Raw genomic sequence first — 20,269 nt, 5'->3', positions numbered from 1 at the left:
TGACAAAATAATCCGTAGAACAAGCCCCCATAACACAAGTTTACCTATATAACAAACCTGTACATGTATTTCTGAACTTAAAATAAAAGTTAAATTAAAAATATTTATAACACACGCACACACACACACACACACACACACACACAAAGAAATAGCCTTGAGAAAATGTAGTGAGGGCATTCTGCTATCCTTGCAAGGTAAAAGAAATTTTTTTATTTTTTTATTTTTTACAAACTAGATGTAAACCTTTATTTCACAACTATGTCATTTTCACTTTCTGAAAAGACACGGACCCGGGGACACAGCTGAAAACAGTGGGAGGCCAGATGCCGGCGTCTTCCAGGCGGGAACATAGCCATGATCACTCTAGGGCCGATGTCTCCTGGGGCTCTCAGGCGGCACAAGACAGATGAACCGGTACTGTGCAATCCCAGTTTTACTTAGAGCCACCTCTTTTTTTGGGGGGGGGGGCATTAGTCCTCATTTCATGCCAGATTTTCACTAGAGGCTCCCTGTTCTTCCAAATCAGTTCATGACTGTAAGTAACATATCATATTCCAAAGAGAGCTCCCCGAAGATGTGCTGCATAATCAAAACATTTCCATCCCAGGATCATTCCTGCCATATCTGTGGCATTAATGGATTTTAGGGCATTTCCTGCTGTGAATGTGAACATTGGAAGAAAATAATGGCAAGCCTCCCTTCTGGGATCTTAGTGCGGACAGCTGCGAGGATCATCATGATGGCGCGAGATGCACCAAGTGATGGTCCATATCTTCGTGTGGCAACTTTACACACATAACTGACAAAATTGGAAATAACACCTGCAGATAGGTACACTGCCATGAACTGCTCTTGACCCAGAATGTTCACTATACTGAAGGAGAAGCTCCACAAAACATACGTATTTGCTGCCATGTGAAATAAGGAGAAATGATTGAATGTTGACAGCAACATTGGAGAACAACGGACCTTTGAGGCTGGATTAGATGTGAAATATCTGATCACTGTCCACTGCAGAGAAGGTACTCTCCACAAACAGAATACAAGGACGTTTGCAGCTATGATACCTGAGTCCGCTGGCCATCACTTAGGTTATTCCACCGCTTGTTAATCTCCTTTCTGAAGTCTCCTTCTTTTTGTGGTCTTATGCTATCCAACCAATCAGCTTTTATGCCATCAAAATAACTCTGGACCCTGGATTTCAGTGATTCGTATTGCCAAATAGCAGCTGATCCAAATGCACAGCCTGTAAACCCAACAGTAAAAAAATAAAAGTTTTATGAGGGTCCTTATAGGATAGGGAGAAAGATAAAAGACTGTTTCTTCCACCAGAAGAATCAAAGCACTTCTCTTGTATGCTTCACCACTTGTTGCCGTGTCTGATCTTCGAGGTCCAACCTTACTGGGTTCTTTTCTGAATCCACACTTTTCCTGAATAAAGAAGTTAAACCTGAGTCTGAGCAGCTGCAGAGGGGCTAGAATCGCAGTGAGCTCCTCGCAGCTGCCGCTGCCCACCAGCGGAGCCCACACTGAGCCGCAGCCCCAGCCTCTCTGCGCCCAGCCTCGCCACCCCATTTTCCTGCTAAAAGAAAATTTTAGGACGGGCACGGTGGCTCAAGCCTGTAATCCCAGTACTTTGAGAGGCCAAGGCGGGTGGATCACCTAAGGTCGGGAGTTTGAGACCAGCCTGACCAACATGGAGAAACCCCATCTCTATGAAAATACAAAATTAGCAGGGCTTGGTGCTGCATGCCTGCAATCCCAGCTACTGGGGAGGCTGAGGCAGGAGAATCGTTAGAACCAGGGAGGTGGAGATTGCAGCGAGCTGAGATGGTGCCATTGCACTCCAGCCTGGGAAACAAGAGTGAAACTCCGTCTCAAAAAAAAAAAAAAAAAAAAATTTAGTACCTTCATTCGATATCCCAGGGATTGTATTGTTTTACTCCAGCAAAAAGAGTTCTGGAAACACTGCCATCAGTGGAGCCACCGCCTAAGGAAACTTACAATAATTGATCATCCTCCAAAATTCATCCATCTTTTGTACACAGTTCGTATTAATTTGCTGTTACTGACATAGCAAAATGTCAGTCCACTGACTGGTGGCTTAAACAATATTAATTTATTTTCTCAAAGTTCTGGTGGCTGCAAGTCCAAGATCAAGGTGTCAGCAGGTTTGGTTCCTCTGAGTCCTCTCTCCTTGGCTTGCAGTTGGCCACTTTTTCCCATGCCCTCACATGGTCTTTCCTCTGTATATGTACTTTCCTGGTGTCCCTTTGTGTGTCCAAATTCCCCCTCTTTACAAAGACACTACTCAGATTGGATTAGGGCCCATTTTAATGGCCTCATTTTAACTTAATCCCCTCTTTAAAGGCCCTGTCTCCAAAAACAGTCATATTCTAAGGCACTAGGGGTTAGGGGTTCAACATATAAATTTTAGGGGGACACAGTGCCACAATGTAGCCCATAATAGAGGTCAGACAGGTAAGATACATGTAGTTGTGATGGAAACCAACTCTGGATCCTTCAAGTCTTTGATCCTGTACTAATTGCAGCAGTCATTCCAAGGGTGTGGTATTGCTGTGCTTTTCTGTTTTGGTGGATTTCTGTTTGACTTTTCCTACTTAAAAGTCTCAGCTCCATGAGTTAGGAAACTAATATGGTAATGCTGCTAGATGCATTCTATATTTCTATCAATTTTGCTTTCAGAAATGGGGGGCATATAGAGTGAATGTGTGTGGGAGAAAGAGAGAGAAAGAGAGATAGAAGGAAGGAAGAGAGATTTTTAGCATTTAATTACATTTAAATGTAACTGTAATTTTAAATTAAATTTTTTGAGTTTAATTTTTTTCAAATTAAAAAGTTTAATGTTTTTCATTTTTAATTTTAAAATTTAATTATAATTTTGGAGTGAATGGTTTTATATCATTTGTTGATCTCTCTCAACATTGGGCAATCAATACTTATATCTGTGTTAAGTAGCATTTTATAATTTATATAACATATTTTTCATCTTAAAAATAATTACGGTCAAAGACTTTGTAAAATAGTTTTTTTAAAACAATTTTGTGGCTGGGCGTGGTGGTTCATGCCTGTAATCCCAGCACTTTGGAAGGCTGAGGTGTGTGGACCACGAGGTCAGGAGATCGAGACCATCCTGGCTAACAAGGTGAAATCCTGTCTCTACTAAAAATACAAAAAATAAGCCGGGCGTGTGGCGGGCGCCTGTAGTCCCAGCTACTTGGGAGGCTGAGGAGGCAGGAGAATGGTGTGAACTCGGGAAGCGGAGCTTGCCGTGAGCCGAGATCGCGCCACTGTACTCCAGCCTGGGCGACAGAGCGAGACTCCATCTGGAAAAAAAGAAAAAAAAATTTGTTTTGGAGTTATCAAAAAGATTCATATTTTTTAAAATCCAAAAATTATAGGAAAGAACCAGGTTCAGTAAACCCATTTTCAACAGGTAATAAAAATAAAAAGGAGACACTAATGCTGTTAGGATTTTGAGATGCAAAATGCAGACGTCAGGTTCAGGGTGGCTTTGTCTTTATTAGTCAGAATTTGCATCTAGGAAAAGTTTCACATGATTAAATCAAGAGATGCAATACACTCAGGCTTTTCATGAAATTGACATCATTATTACAAATGGTGCTCATCTGAGGCAACTGTGACATTATGCAATGAGAAACATCTGTCCCCTTCCCTCTCAGGTCCCCATGATGGCCTAGGTTCATGATTATAGCCACCTTTAGGACTAAATACACAAAAGCCTTACTCTATATCTGCCCCTTTGACTTTAACATAGTTCTCAAAAAGAAGTGCAATAAACTTTTATTCTTTCTTGATTAGATGGAGTTACAATTGCCAAAATAAAAATCCAAGGTCCAATTTTGGTTTTAAAACTAGAAAAGGAAAAAATGTTATTATCAATAATGACTTTGGGAAGAATTCTTTAACACACAGTGAGGGTGAGTTCTTTTGGAAACAACTGTATTCTATGTTTATACATATTTATATATAAAAGGTGTCCTCATTGGGGGAGGGGGGTGCTGATGCCACCAAGTTCCTTTGAAGCCTTTTCTCCCCCACTGTCAATGCCCGAGGGGAAGGAGTCTTCAATGGCAGCTCAATCTAGCTCTTGCGTTTAGACTTGGATCTCATTCCAATTTAGGCTTTTCTTTCTCTTCTTCCATACCTAGAAATACAGGCAAAGTGTTTTATTTGAGCATCAGATTAAACTATGAGCAGTTCGTTTAATCTGGTTTGCTAACGCTAGTCACACATCCACTCATCTGCCCTCACTTCTCCCATTCACCCTCCTGACACACCCCCCTTTCCCTCCTACCTAAGAAGGAAAGCCATGCACAACTTTCTCCAGAAACATCCTCAGTGACCTCTCTTCCCCACCCTTTCCACAGAATCAGGACACAGCATCTCTGGGACACACCCAGCTCCTATGGCCTCTGGGAGACAAGGCTGCAAGTTGATTCATGACTTGCTGAGTTTGCATGGAAATCCCAGCTAGATTGCTTTTTAAACCAGCTTCTGGCAACATGAGGTGTGCAACTCATGAGTTTCAAACAGACTTCATTTATTTTTACTTTAGTCCTGTCCCTTAAGGCAAGGACTTTGGATTTTAAAAAGCCATGCTTTTTTTTTTCTTGTTTTCTTTTTAAAGTTCATAGAGAGTTTATTAGCCACAAGAACTGTTTATTTCCATACTCATGAATCTTAAACTGCAATTTTCTCTCTATTCAACCCAATCCTGGTAGAATCATGTTTTTCTTCCTGAAGGACTTGTATGTACTGGACCAGTAAGACCCTTTGCCTACTGTCTGTAGAGAATAGTCAATGATGTTTCATGTTCCTGAAGATGAAAATGTTCATCATTTTTAGGAATTATAGTTAAATCTGGCAAGTGCTTCTTTCTTTTTTCTTTTTCTTGTACCTAAACATTTTTTGAATCATACCAAATTCTCAGTTTCTTTGTTTCAATAGTAAAAATGAAACAAAATAACTTAAAATACCACTTTGAAGGTTTTGTTAGTATTCTTTCATAAATTGCAAGCTTTCTGAGGGTAAGGCCCTTCCCTATTTTGTTCCCCAGCACCTAACATAGTGTGTGTGTCTCATTGCAGGAGCTCAATTAATCTTTGTTGAATAAAATTAATAAGCAATGAACACAGAGAAGACCTCAGAAGCCTGGACTAGTGGAAAGCAGTAGAACAAAATATGGGACTCCACAATATGAAAATTATAAAATTTAACCCCAGAGGGTCATAATGTTAGGGCTTACAATGGGAAGGACTCCCCCACCACATAACCCCAGCTCCTGGTATATGTTTTGTGCTGTCAGAGTAGTGGTGGTGGAATGTGGGTAACGTGCTCTTAACGAATGTCCCCAGATGGTCTTTTATGTTTGGTTTTCATGGCTAAGGAACTGGCAGAGATCTGGAGCACTTTTTCCAAAGTCCTTCTCAGAAATCCTATGAAGGAAAACTTCAAATTGAGGAGTAAGGACATCTGACGGGAGGAGGAACAGGTTTGAAGGCAAGAAGGTACAACACGCCTTCGTTGTTGGGTAACCACGGAAAGAAGAAAACAGCATAGATTCAGCTCAAACAGCACATGTGTCTTGAACCTCAGCTCTGTCCATATTCCCTCTCCTGTGGAGAAGCTATCAGGGGCTAAGAGCAGTTTGCTTTTCTTTTTAAAGTCTGTTTTTTCCAAAGCGTTCTCCTGCAGATGGGTTGACTTGGCAGCAGTGCTGGAATCTTCAAAAGCGCGGGTGGAGAACGGGGGTGGGGGGGGATATTCATTGACCTAGAGAGGGAAAATGGCTTCCCACCTACTTTAGTTTGGCAGCTGTGAGGTACAGAGAAAAAATTAGACAGCTGTAAATAATGTTTGCAAGAACCAGAGATAAAATTTCCACGCAAAGGGCAGGAAGAAACCTATCGCAAAGCGGAGGCAGGATATACTTTTGGGACCAGAGGGGACAAGACTGCTGGGCCCTGAGGGAGTCAGTCACATGCCCTTCCTGCAGGCCGGTGGAGGGCTCCACCAGGAGGCAGTGCTGGGACATCGCTAGACCTGGATGGGCCTGGGCGGAAATGACCTGCACGGGTAGCTGGAGGAGAAGAGGTGCAGGTTTCTGCACACATAGACCTCTCCTGTCTCCCCGCTTGCCTACTTTCTCTGTCCTCACACCAACCTTTTGGTTTTGAAAAGACTCATTTCTGGTCTTACAAAATGTAGCTTTAATAAGACTGGTCAGATATACCAAAATTGGGATAAAGTCTTAGCTTAAGTAAAGAAATATTTCAGCTGTGAATTGTGTCTCCCCCTCACCCCGCCAAACTGCTACATCGAAGTGCTTAACCCTCAGTACCTCAGATTGGGAGAGAATGCCAAGGGTGTGGCTGGACAGCCATGTGCTAACGAAATTAGGTACGTGACTCACGGATCCAATCAGCCTCCACAGTAGATGCCAGAAATAGAGAGATGGTTATCTGAAAAAGATCCGCGGAGTGCCCTCTTGTCTGACTGCTTGGAACCCCGTGACTTTCATGGGAGGCCAATAAGGTTTTTGAGAATTTTATACCAGCAGAAACATTGACAGCATGGACTGAAAGGGACAGAGACAGGATGAAATGAAGGACCAATGGCTTCAAAGATGGTTCAGTGACTGGCTCCTCCTTGGTTGTAGAGGGTGGAACTATTGCCCAGGGCTGTGGGGGTGGGGCTCCTGTGACCCTGCGCCTGGAAGGCAGGGCTATGCATCCCCTCCCCTGTGAGCCCTGAGGACAGAGCATCTAGCCAAAGAGGATTATTTTCAAGCCTTAAAATGGAACGGAATTTCCCCCGCTAGCTTCAGACTTGCTTGGGAACCATGATTCTTTTTTTTTCCCCGCAACTTCTCCCTTACAGAATGGGAATGTATATTCTATGCCTGTCCCACTATTCTGTTTTGGAAGCAGATAACTTTTTGTCTGGTTTCCCAGGTTCACACACAGCTAGAGAACAATTTTGCTTCAGGATGACTCATACCCTGAGTCTCACGCATACCCAATTTTATGATATTTAAGATGAGATTTTGGACTTGAGAGTTGATGTCTGAAAGACGTTTGGGGTTGTTGGGATGGAATATTTTCATTGGGTGAAGGACATGTATTCTGGTGGGGAGAGAGTGAAGTATTATGAGCTGAACTGTGTCCCCCGCTTCCAAATTCATATGTTGAAATCCTAACCCCCAGGATGTGGTTTTAAAGTCAGAATGTGACTTTACTTGGAGATAAAGTATTTACAAATGAGGTTATCAGGGTGGGCCCTAATCAAATACAACTGGTATCCTTATACAAAGGGGAAATTTGGAGACTGGACTGAACATCAGTTAGAAGGCACTGGCTCTGCCATCACCTATTCTGGAGGGTCACTTAAGATTTTGGGGCCTCAGTTACTTTTGGTAAAAGGAAAGGGTTGGTTTCGATGATTTCCAATCTCTCTTTCAGCAGTAAGATTCTGCAATAATGTGATTTTTATCTTGAAGTTGTAGCTAACATAAGTTACCCAAGTAGACAGAGTTGAGCTATTAAAAACCATTATGGAAAAAGGAGGGTGGCTCCAATGCAATCTTCCTTCTTCTTGGGGGATTGTACAGTAACTGATGTGAAATAATCAGGATTGTAGTACTGTACTCCCATGTCCTCAATTCATCCTAACACATTGCTTTTAGTGAGTAGTTTTTGACTCAACAGCTAACAGAATCAGGCAGCTAATGTGACTGAGTAAAGTGGCCAGGTGAGAACGAGGGAAAGTTAGTCATCTAAAGCGGATAACTGATACTCAATTCTTTTTTCTTTTCTGTTTTTTTTTTTTTTTTTTTTTTTTTTGAGACAGTTTCTCTCTGTGGCTCAGGATGGAGTGTGGTGGCATGATCTTGGCTCACTGCAACCTCTGCCTCTAGGTTGAAGCGATTCTCGTGCCTTAGCCTCCCAAGTAGCTGAGATTACAGGCGTGTATGCCCGGCTCATTTTTCTATGTTTAGTAGAGATGGAGTTTCGCAATGTTGGCCAGACTGGTCTTGAACTCCTGGCCTCAAGTGATCCGCCCACCTTAGCCTCCCAAAGTTCTGGGATTACAGGTGTAAGCCACTGTGCCTGGCCAAGGGATAACTGATACTCTATTCTAAACCATTGTCACCAGAAGAGAACAGTGGGCTCTGTGTTTCCAGATCTTAAAATATTTCCTAAGAAGCTGAAAATCTGGCCTTTATGTGAAATCTCCCTTTTTTTTTTTTTTTTGAGACGGAGTCTTGCTCTGTTGCCAGGCTGGGGTGCAGTGGCACAATCTCAGCTCACTGCAACCTCTGCCTCCTGGGTTCAAGCAATTCTCCTGCCTCAGCCTCCCAAGTAGCTGGGACTACAGGCACACGCCACCATGCCTGGCTAATTTTTGTATTTTTAGTAGAGATGGGATTTCACCATGTTGGCCAGGATGGTCTCGATCTCTTGACCTCGTGATCCACCTGCCTCAGTCTCCCAAAGTGCCAGGATTACAGGCAGGAGCCACTGTGCCCAGCCGAAATCACCCAATTTTAAAATACTGATTCAAAAACAAAAATTCCACGATGTAGGCCTAACAGAATTTGTTAGGCAGAAGTTGGGGGAAGCCATCAGTTTGTGACCCCTCTTGTAAATGAGGACGATACTTACTTGGCACAAAACATCTGTCTCTGTGGAACTAACTAGATGGTCCTAGGTACATAAACTTAATTTTCATATCTAAAATGAATTTTTAAAAAAGTTAGTCAATCCTTATGTTACTTAAGAGAATGGCATAAATTAAACAAATCATTCAAAAAACCTTAATTTCATTATTCATTTTTAACTCCTCATTCAAAGCTGCTAAAAAGCAGTATTCTATTAATGTAGAGTGGATATTTCTCTCTAGTGGTTTTCAGGTCATCCTCTCATAGAAGTAGTAGAACTGTGGCCAGATGACTGTCAAGTCAATCAAGTCAAGTGTAAGCAGGTACTTAAGTACTTCCTGAATAACATATATTGGACACATTCGTTTAAGTTTAAATACAGCCTTTCTCTCAAGAAGCTGAGAAAGGTTTATATTTTGTTCTCAAAATATTTTTGTCAAGTAACTAAATACTTCTGTAAATTAATGGAGAAAGATCATTATTTCCATTGAACAGGTGGAATATTATTAAAAGATTAGTGTCTGGTTCCCCAAGCTGTGGCCTGAACAGAATTAAAAATGTTGGTACTTTTTCTAATAGAACATTGATTAAAATCAAAAGCTGATGAGAAAAGAAACCCTCAAATTCCTCTGCGCCATTTAACATTGGCTAATACCCTGACACATACAATCTTAGAGGACCCACACACACAAAAGTCTGATTCATTAACCACGCACAGTAACCATGCACTCACTGTGCTTTATTTGTCTGATTCGATTGAGCTCCTGGTAGGGTTTCTGGCACAAAGCAGGGTGCTCAATGTCTGTGCCACAGAGTCCATTTACTGGGGATGTCTAGAATGCTGTGATTGTGTCAGAGGAAAGAGCCAGGGCTTCCTAAAATCTCCAAACCATCTTGCCTTTGGATGTATTTTCATGCAGGACTCAATCACTACATGTCTGTTCTGGCACTTTTTCCACCTTTCAATTTTTATGTTATTTTACATACACTTTGGACAGGTTTTGCACAGCTTGGATAAGATTACGTGCCTTGCCAAGATGGAGGATCTACCGTAAATGGAAACAAAAGAGAAATCAAATCGCAGGTTAAAAGAGTTTTTCCAGCCACGAAGTATTATCTTTTACTGCGTGTAGCTCTTTGCCACTATCAGACTTTCCATATGACAGCCACTGGTGAGTCAAGGTGGCCGGAGCATCGCACACTGCTTAGATAGAGCTCTAGCAGAATGGTAGTGAGACCTCTCCCAGGTGACTGCACTCACATAGAAAGTGGAGATCTGGGTGACTTTAAAGAAGACTGGTTACATTTAATAATGTATCTATTTAATTTGAGGTCCCTTTAGCTAACTAAGGCAGCATTGTGTTGTTAATGAGGACAAATTTCCCTAATATATATTTTTTGCTAACACTACATTTTTCCCTATAAAATTTTATAGACATGCCTCTTTCCTCTTTAGATTTGGACGTTTTACTAGCTAATAAGACCAAGTGACTAGTAAACCTTTCAGGTAACTGTCAGCAGCTCTTAAACTCATATTGTAGTTTTAAAAATGGAGCTCTTTATAGGAGATCCTGTGTGAAGGCTAAAAGAAGAGGCTACAGTGGAATTTTCCCTCAGTCTCTGCATAGACTGTTGCCGGCAGTAATTCTCTTGTTTTATGTTCCCTCAGACAATACTTACTTTTCTGTGTATCCCAGATATAGCTGTTCAGAACTTCTCCCAGCAGGTACAGGAAGTTCATTAGGATGGTTGTAGACCCAAAGAAGATGATTCTGGCTCCTGGGCCAATGTGTTCCAGGAAAGGGTACACCCACATGCCAGTTACATGATGCACCCAGCACACCCTGCAAAAGAATTGGAAAGGAGACTAGGACAGGAGTCACTCTTATGGCAGGCATCAAAGCTGCTATGATGCAAATATATACTCCCTCACTCTCCCCATGCTTCAGCATTTGCCAGTCTCAAGTTCGCTTCTGATACTCAGGAGCTACTGGAAACTTGGTTGTTGTTTATTTTCTTTTACTTTTTATTCTGAAATAATTTTAGACTCACAGAAGAAGCACAACACACTCAGCTTCCCCTCATGTTAACATCTTGTATAGTCCTGGGACAATTAACTAAAATTAAAAAATTAACATTGATATGACAGTACTAAATTATAGGCTTTATTCAGAATTTCCCAGTATTCCTGTGAATGTCCTTTCTCTGTTCCAGGATCCAATCCAGGACCCCATGTGGTCTTCAGTCTTCACATCTCCACAGTCTCATACTGTGGCAGTTTCTCAGTCTCTCCTTGTCTTTGATGATATTTGAAGGGTATTTGAAATGGTTGACTTTATTAACACTGTTAAACAATCTGGTCATGTATTTGAAATGGTTGACTTTATTAACAGTGTTCAACAATCTTTTAAATCTCTTCTTTACAGGATGAGACAATATGGCATTGGGCAACCACAGGAGAATAAGACCTAGGTGAGTATGTGCCAGATACCTTGCCATATGGCCTTCCAACTAGACACCAACATTCATGCCATATGCTGGCACAACCATGCATACCCTAGCAGGTACCAGCTTCCCACTCCTCTGATCTTCAGATGTGACATTGATTTCATTTTTTTTCCTATTTTACATACTTACTTAATCATTCTCTTTGTGTTCCAGAAATATTTTTGACTCAGTGGGAATAGTAGCATCATGAATTGCCACTGCTTTCAGAAGTTTAGTTAGAATATCGGCTCCATTGGCTTGGTCCTGACATGACTGCTTACAGCTGTTTTCCAAACAATCTTGAGTACATTCCTTTATAAACTGTTGGAAATTGTGAAGACTAAATAAAATACAGATAACTCTATTGCATTGGGAATAAAGATGACTTTTCATACTTATGTGCTCTGAGGTCATTTTCCTTATCCTTGGCTTCACTCTAAGTAGTTTATCTATATATCAACATTACTGGCAGGGTGCAGTGGCTCACACCTGTAATCTCAGCACTTTGGGAGGCTGAGGAGGGTGGGTCACCTGAGGTCAGGAGTTCAGGAGTTCAAGACCAGCCTGGCCAACATGGCGAAACACCATCTCTATTAAAAATACAAAAATTCGCTGGGCGTGGTGGTGCGCGCCTGTAATCCCAGCTACTTGGGAGGCTGAGGCACAAGCATCACTTGACCCTGGGAGGCAGAGGTTGCAGTGAGCTGAGATCACACTACTGCACTCCAGCCTGGGCGACAAAGTGAGACTTGGTGTCAAAATAATAATAATAATAATAATAATAATAAACATTACCTACACATGTACCTCATTTTTGGCAGGAAACCTGGGGATCTATACCTGAGAACCTGCATTATCATTGAGGGTAATATCCCCACTCCTCTTGCAGGTGAAAATTCATTCTGGGGTTGGGGTGGTGAAACAATTTTACACTTTTTATGTAGAAAGCACAGATACACACACACACATATACACACACACACACATATACATACACACAGATGTACACATATGTATATAGAAACACATGAATAGGTGAACAATCAAATGTGGCATATGCATGCAATGGAATATTACTCAGCCATAAAGAAGAGTAAAATGTTGATACAAGCTACAACATGGATGGACCTTGAAAACATTATGCTAAGCAAAATAAGCCAGACACAGGTCATATATTGTGTGTGATTCCACTTATATGAGGTACCTAGAATAGGCAATTTCATAGAGACAGAAAGCATGGTATCTATCAGTTACCAGGGGCTCGGGGGAGTGGAGAACAGGGAGTTATTGTTTAATGGGAACAGAGTTTATGTGGGGGATGATGAGAAAATTTTGGGTATAGATACTGGTGATGGTTACACAATGTTGTAAATACATTTAAGGACATTACATAGTATACTTGCAAATAGCTAAAATGATAAATATTATGTTATGTATATTTTAGCACAATAAAAAATGTTCCTGTGGTGGAAATTAGGGAAAAAAAACATGTCTACAAAGGTTCCTTGGTAGAGGGAAGCCGTAATGAAAGAAAGATTGAGGAGCAATCTTACAGCAAAGAGGCATTCTCTAGGTCCGTCCAGGTCAACCTGAATCACTGTCCAAACGAAAATATTTGTATCAAAAAAAGAGGCCATGTTAGTCCAAAGATTCTGTTAGAAAAGCTGAAGCAGTTGTGAGAATCAGCAGAAATTAAACGGTTAGAACTACCCTGTGGGATTCTGAGATATCATATTGTTTGTCTATAAATTAGAAGCAGTTTCATCATTCTGACATTGTCTTAAATAACGTAAGGAAGGTGCTGTGTACCCATCAAGTGGTTTATTAATTTCCATGGAGAGAATACGCAATATTCCCCCAATTTAATACCATTAAGCTGTAATTGATGTTGCAAATCAACTTATAAAATTTTAATCAGTCTATGCTACAGGGTGTTTGCACTGGAGCAGCCGGATGGATCTGGATTAAATGTGAGTCAGGCCATGCCACTATTCTGCTCAAAACTTGCTTCCTCTCCTACTCAGAGTAAAAGCCAGAGTCCCTAGATGGTTCTTCAAGGCCCTACCCAGCAGTTTTCTGATTTAATTTCCTGTTATTCTCCCCATCGTTCCCAGCCACTCCAGTCCATCAACTCCTCGGTGTTCCTCAAGCACTCTAAACTCTCTCTGTCTCTGGGTTTTTGTATTTTTCCCCTGCCCGGAACAATACTCCTCACCACCCCCACAGCACTCCCTTGGGCTCCCTTGTGTCCTTCGGGTTTTCACTCAAGTGTCACCTTTCCAGTGATGTCTTCCCTGGCCACTGTATCTAAAAATTGCAACCTCTACCCTCAAACTCTCTATTCTCTCTCCCTTTATTTTTTCTCCCAGCCATATAATATACTTTACTTATTTTTATTTGTCTGTTTATTGTCTATTCAATGAGCAAAGGAATTTTGTCCAATTATGTTCATTGCTGTATTCTGTGGTTCTTGGAGCAGTATCTGGCAGAGTATGCACTCAATAACTATTTGTTGAATTAATAATCTAATGAAGGAATATAAACAGCAACATCTGTTTATTGAGCCATTACTATATGGCAGACACTTCACCAATAACTTACGAATTTTTTTAAATCTCAAAAAAATCCCTAAAATCTTTACGCTTTCTGTCACTATATTTAATTTAAGTCAGGAGTAGGGAAACCTTTTCTGTAAAGAACCAGATAGTAAATATTCCCATATGGTCTTGATCACAACTACTCAACTCCACCATTGTAGTGCAAAAGCAGCCATAGACAATATGTAAACGAGTGTGGATGTGTTCCAATAAAACTTTATTTATAGACACTGAAATTTGAATTTGATGTAATTTTCACATCATGAAATATTCATCTTTTGATTTTTTTCAACTATTTAAAAATGTGAAAACCATTCTTAGCTTTTGAGTCATAAAACAAACAAACAAACAAAAATCCAGGTGGTGGGCTGGATTTGGCACACCGGCTGTCATCTGCTGACTACTTGTTTAAGTAGTTCTTTGTATTTCACAAAGTTCCTTCAGCACACAATGTCATCTAGTCTTCTCAGCAATTCTAGATATAGCATGGCATTCTCATTGTACTATTGTATGAATCAGAGCTTATAGGGTATAAATGAGACTATGTCAGAGCTGCCAATGTGATGTGAAATTCTCAGGTTTGCAACCTACGAGGCAGAGAAGCAGACAGCTCTTCTGAGTGTGGTGCCTATAAACATGAGATGCAATCTCCTTTACTTTGTACAACCTCCCTATTAGGTATGATTATTCTCTTTAAACAGATAAAGAAACTGAGATCAGACTAAAGAACTTATCATAAAACTGGCAAAGCTGGGAAAGAAGTGCACATCTGATTTCTTTTTTGCTGCATGGACTTGCTTCCCTAAACGAGGCATTCAATATTGTCTCCAAAATGGAATTGAGCGTTTCTTGTTTGGTTTGGTTTGGTTTTCTTAACTTGGTAGGTCATCAAACCATCTCAGATAAAGAAATCCTGTTATTTGGGGTTTCACCTGGATCAGTGTGAATGATGCATCCACTTGTCTTAACAAGTTGTGCTTTCACCATTTGTTTCCTTGATTTTTATCAGGGCTCAATTCTCTGCACAAAGATGACTCATGGCCTTGCCCATCTATCTGGAGAGTGCTTAGTTCTTGGATGACTTTTAATTTCTCTCCTTCTAAGGTCTTCTTGTCTTAGTGATCAAATAACATATGCTTACGGTCATGGTACCAATTTTAATTTTAGCTTAAGAAATCAATAACCATGATATGTGTGCATACATATATATGCACATATTAGTATAATAAGATTTTTGGATTGTCTGTTTTATTAAATGTACCTCCGATTGCATTCACGTTTATGTACAATTAAAAAAGTAACATTTATTCATGCCTCCTGAGTGCTTTGTTACTCACAAATGATAAAAGGAAATGGCTTATATGAATGAATTAAATTACACATGTACCTTGAAACTGTGTACATCTATAATGCATCGATGAAAAAAAGTAAATGAGGCAGAGCTAATTCCTGTCCTCATGGAGTACAGTGTAATGAGAAATACAGATAATTAACAATTACAAGTGTAGTCAGAATTAAGAAAGGGTAAGTGTAGGTGTGCCATGGGTACACGGGGATTATTCCCCAACTTTTTTTAAACTTGCCTTTAGTCTTTTTTTCTCTCGTGTATTTAACTTTCTTTCAAACCAATGTTTTTCATAGCTGATGAATATGTTCAGATGCCTTTCATTAAAGCACAACCAAAAGTTTCCAAATATTTCACAAGTACTACTCATGTCTCTCCTCTTCAAAAGCAAACTTCTCCGATAAGTGGTCCAGATTCACTGACGCCATATCTGTACATTGTACTCACTTTCACCCACAGCAGTCTGGCATCTCTTCTTGCTCTTCGATCAAAAGATACTGGCTTCTTTGACATCAGTTTCTCCCGGTTTTCCTCCTACCACTTGGCTGTTCCTTTTCCCTTTGTCAGTGCACCCTTCACTACCCTACCACTAATTTTTGGATTTGCTTAAATCTTGGTTTCCAAACTGTTTTCTCTTATGCATTCTCAGTTGATGAGTTCATTCATGGCTATGGCATCATGTTCACTACTTATACACAGGTATTTTACAAACCTATATCCTAACCCAGTTCTCTCCTCTATTCTAGGCAGTTTATCAAACTGTTCTTAAGACATCTCATTTTGCCCATCTTAAAGATACCTCAAACTCAATATATCTAAAGACAAAATCATGTTCTTTCTCCCCAAACCTCCAGTATTTCTTATTTCTGCAAATAGTACTATCATTCATTCAGTTTTGTAACTCAAACATTGCAAGTCATCTTTGATACTTCCCTCTCTTTCATCGCATTTAGTTAATCCATTCTTTTTTTTTTTTTTTACAATTTTATAACTTTATTTGATGTACTTGACAATCAGCAGTTAGTTCTCATCCACATTGACTGTCTGCAGATTTTTGAAAGTGGTAACAGGTACATAGGTAACTGAAGTAAAGAGCTTATTTGGTGAATCTTCATCCTCAGAATATTTTCTGGACAACCACACATGGATACAGTATGGGACATTCCTTATTCCTTTGGCCCAGACAGTTTTGTTGGGCCTGGTATCAATGCGCACATCTGGAGTTCCCATCTCCTTCGTGGCAAATTTCCAGATCTCTTTGAGTGCCCGAGGGGCAGACTTCTTGAAGCCCACTCCATGGACGCGCTTGTGAACGTTGATGGTGTATCATCACGAGGTCACCGCCTTGTTGACGGCTGAATGGCCCTTTCTGTCTCACCACCCTTCTTTGTGAGAACCATTCTGCCAGGCCCAAGATGGAAAGGAAGAGCGTAGCAATTGTTCAATCCATTTATCTTGTCTTATCAAGGTTACCCCTTACATCTCTCTAATATGTTGATTTTTCCCATGTGCATCACCAGCATCTTAATTTGTGTTAGAAGCATTTCTGTCTAGAGGACTGTGATAGTTTCTAATTTGTCTCTACATCTATTTTTTCCCCCTTCCATGTCATCCTCACTGCTGCCAGAGGGATCTTTCCAAACCAGAAGTATGAACACACCAAATCCCTGCTTTCAACATGTCAAAGGCCTCCCACTGGTTTTTTGTTAGAGACCCAAAGTTTCAACAAAGTCTAGAGTGCTCTTCATAGAGTGGCTTCTGTCTCTTTGGCCCCATCCCATGTCTTGCTCCTGTTCCTTTTTGCATTCCTGTCACACTGGCTTTCATTTGGTTCCTTGATCTTGTCATGTTCCCTCCTGCAATGTGGGTTTTCACATATTCTTCTTCCTGCCCGTACTGTTAGTTAGCCACCACTTAGAATAATTAGGTTATATGTATCCTTTCTATATTAGCTCAACTGGTACAATTGATCAATTATCAGTTACTCACGGAAAGTCTCCCCTGATCCATCAGATTAGGATAGATTTTTATAAGTTCTTATAGAACTAGGGCTCTCGTTCATTTTTAAAGCTCTTTTATTCATACTTAAATTCGAATATCTTTATTTAAATAATATGTTTCTCCCCCTCTACAGTGTAAGTTCTGTGGGGTGAGGGACTGTGTTTATTTTTACCTCTCCTTGGATCCTCAGCACTTATCAGAATGCCTGTCACACACTAGAAGAATGAATGAAGTAGCATTTAAACTGTGATAGAAAGGATAAGTAAGAATTCATTGAGTAAAGATGAGAGGAAAGAACTTTCTAGCCAAAAAAAGGCATGTCTAAAGAACCGAGAACAAGAGAACGCTCCCAGAAGTTCAAGAAGGGAACACTTTTGTTGTGATCAAGGAAGAGAGGGCAGAAGGAGCAGGCAGGTGCCAAACCATGGGCTGATTTTTAAGCCATGGTAAGAATTGTAGACTCCATCCTAGTGTGCAAATAGAAAGTCTCTGAAAATATGAAATAAATCTGAAATAGATCAGATTGAGCTGAACCAACTGTATCAGAAATGGTAGCGGCTAGGAGAGGAACAATAGCATTGGCAATGAAAATTAGCTGAAAGATTTAAGAACACTTAGACCAGTGTCTATCAAACTGTTGAGTCATGAGTGTGGCATGCTGGAGATTGTCATGAGAGCTGGTTGTTAAATCTTTAGGTGGTTTGCAAGCTGGTTGGTCGGTAGCTTGAATTCAGCCATGGTGGGAATATTCACACCAAGGATATGGGCAAATGCTACACATCAGGTATTCCCTCCCTTGCCTCCAGAAGACCTAGCTGGTTGTTAAACATTTGTCAGTAACTCACTGTTACTAGCATTTTAAAACAGTAACAGATGCGAACAGAAGAGAAAATATTACAGGGCCTTGCATATAATGATGATAAGAATAATTTTGTGAAACTTCTATTTCAGTTATGTGTGTATGCCTGTAAAAGAAATTTGACAGGCACTGATTTAACAAATAGAGTTAAGACAACGTGGTGATTGATTAGATTTAGGCAATGAGGAAACTGAGATGAGTTAAGGATTAATCACAGATTTCTGGCTTGATTAGCAGGGTGGAAACAGCTGCCATTTCCTGAGAAAGGGAATGCTGTAAGGGAGCCTGTTTGAAGGGATGATGAGTTCAGTCTGGACATGTTGAGTTTGAGGTACCTGTAAAATATCCAAGTGGAGATGTTCTGAAGGCAGTCAGTTCTACGGATTTGGACTTTGAAGAAAGGACCGATCAGGCAATACAGGTATCAAGTTCATTGGCAAAAAAAGATTGTGGTTGAAACTATCAGGACACACTGAGACCCAGGAAGAGTACAGGGTCTGAAGGAAGTGGGCCCATGAGAGGACCTTGGAAAAGGTTAAGATTTAAGGGACAAGGTCAAGCAGGATGAGCCTAAAAAGGAGATCAAGAAAGATGGGCTAGTAACAGGGAAGCAAAATAGAAAAGTGTGATGTTGTAAAGCCAAGGGACAAGTGCTTCAAAGATACACAGCATCTATTAGCACAGGGTCTTCATAGAGAATTATTAGAAAACTGGTTTGCCACCAATAAAGTGGAAGGGAAAGCATTTTCAGATTCCAAGTGGTATGTACAACATTCGAATCTACTTTGGATGTTGACTGGATATAAATGATATATAGTCAGTTGAAAAAATGACATTGTCAAGCTCAGTAGCTCTTTTTGCTACATGGCCAAATTTCATCCTATTCTGTCATGAGTTGGGGTGGTCACTGGAGCCCTTGAGGAGTGCAGTGAGGTTGCTATATCATCCTTTACCCTTCTAGCTATGTCACCTTTCTATTTTTCAGATTACTTTAAAGAGGATTTAAAAACTTGCTCTATTATTCACATTTAGATAAGGAATTAGGTTGCTTGAGATCTAGGCTATTAGCACTGAAGACACAGACTCATACGCAATAAGAGCTAATTAGCTAACCACACTGAATGCACATGTGCTAAAGGCTTTATATGAGCAGCTCTTTGGAGAAGGTATTGTATTAGTACCATTTTACAGATAAGGACACTGAGGCCTAGACAGATTAAGTAAGTGGAGAATCTGAGATACACACTTCAGCAGTTTAGTGTTCAGCCTGGATGCCAGGCTCCTGTACTGCTCTGAAGGCTAGATGGTGATGGATGGGGACAAGGCTCTGGAAAGCTTTTCTTTTAATGTTTTGCTCAGAACCAAAAAATGATCTAAGTATAAAATCTCCCTGTAAAGTTTTTTTCCCACTGACTATAAAAGTAATTCATGCTCATTATAGAAAATGTGTGAGATACAGAAATGTTGCAAGATGCAAGATAAATCACTTTGGGTGAAGTTTTAACGCAAGACTAAGTGTCTTATAAAATGCAGAGCTCAGAATTTTACAACTTCCCCTGAGGAGGGGGAAGAAACGCTGCAGACATAAAGTAATAAACACTTCCTTCAGAGAAGGCACTGACTTACCTCTTAAGAAACAGTTACATCACATGTGCATTTAACCTACTGGAATTTACTGCATGGCTTGGAAGGCAATAAGCATGTGCCCCAGGGTGGGATAAGATATGGGATGTGCATCAGTTTCTCACCCAGTAGGTTTCTGTGAGCCTCTCATGGTACCTCCAACCTGAAGCTCCTGAAGGACTTTTCAAGGACAGGTTTGACTTTTGGCTCAAATGCTGATTTTAGACCTGGCCCTCTCTTGAGACCTAATGGTCTAATTTTAGAACCATTCTAAAGGTCCCTTGGACCATTGCCTGAGTATTGATTGCATGGAGACTGCTTCTTGCTCCATTTTTGAAAATCTGATATTCTGCTGCAGTTTCCTAGAGTTCATGCACTCATTCATTTATTCAATGAATATTTCTTGAGTCTTCACTCTGTGTCCGGTGGGGTGAGCAGCAGTGGGGATTGCGTGGCTGTGAGGGGGTCACAGTGTGTGTGGGGGTCTGCCAAGATTCCTGATGAACAGCCTGTAGGTCCCAGCAATAGGACAAAGGACATCAGCTTAGATGGAAACAGGGCTCAAAATGGTCTCCTCAGTGAAGTGTATGGTAAAGCCAAAAAATTAATGCATCAATATCAAATAGAAGGAGCCAATCTGAAATAATATC

The 20,269-nt window shown here is 40.6% G+C and overlaps 1 protein-coding gene across 7 annotated transcripts in view; it reads right to left on the bottom strand.

The window, feature by feature from the left end:
• Window positions 1–970: 970 nt before the first annotated feature.
• The window catches only part of AIG1 (androgen induced 1), a 282,222-nt gene continuing 262,923 nt past the window's right edge, over window positions 971–20,269 (bottom strand). For 4 of the 7 annotated variants that reach the window (XM_063666676.1, XM_054492255.2, XM_063666678.1 and 1 more), the window contains 2 exons: window positions 10,388–10,551; window positions 3,527–4,192 (listed from right to left, as the gene is read on the bottom strand). In XM_063666676.1, the coding sequence (XP_063522746.1) occupies window positions 4,155–4,192; window positions 10,388–10,551 (202 nt within the window). In that variant the 3' untranslated portion in view covers window positions 3,527–4,154. Of the gene's footprint in view, window positions 1,250–3,526; window positions 4,193–10,387; window positions 10,552–20,269 lie in introns of those variants that run through there. The other 3 variants (XM_063666677.1, XM_063666675.1, XM_054492250.2) reach the window with 1 other exon arrangement.

Source organism: Pongo pygmaeus, chromosome 5 (assembly GCF_028885625.2).
Source record: "Pongo pygmaeus isolate AG05252 chromosome 5, NHGRI_mPonPyg2-v2.0_pri, whole genome shotgun sequence".
Classification (NCBI taxonomy): Eukaryota; Metazoa; Chordata; class Mammalia; order Primates; family Hominidae; genus Pongo; species Pongo pygmaeus.
Note: the sequence above shows the minus strand (reverse complement) of the source record. Positions and strands in the feature narration are given on the sequence as shown.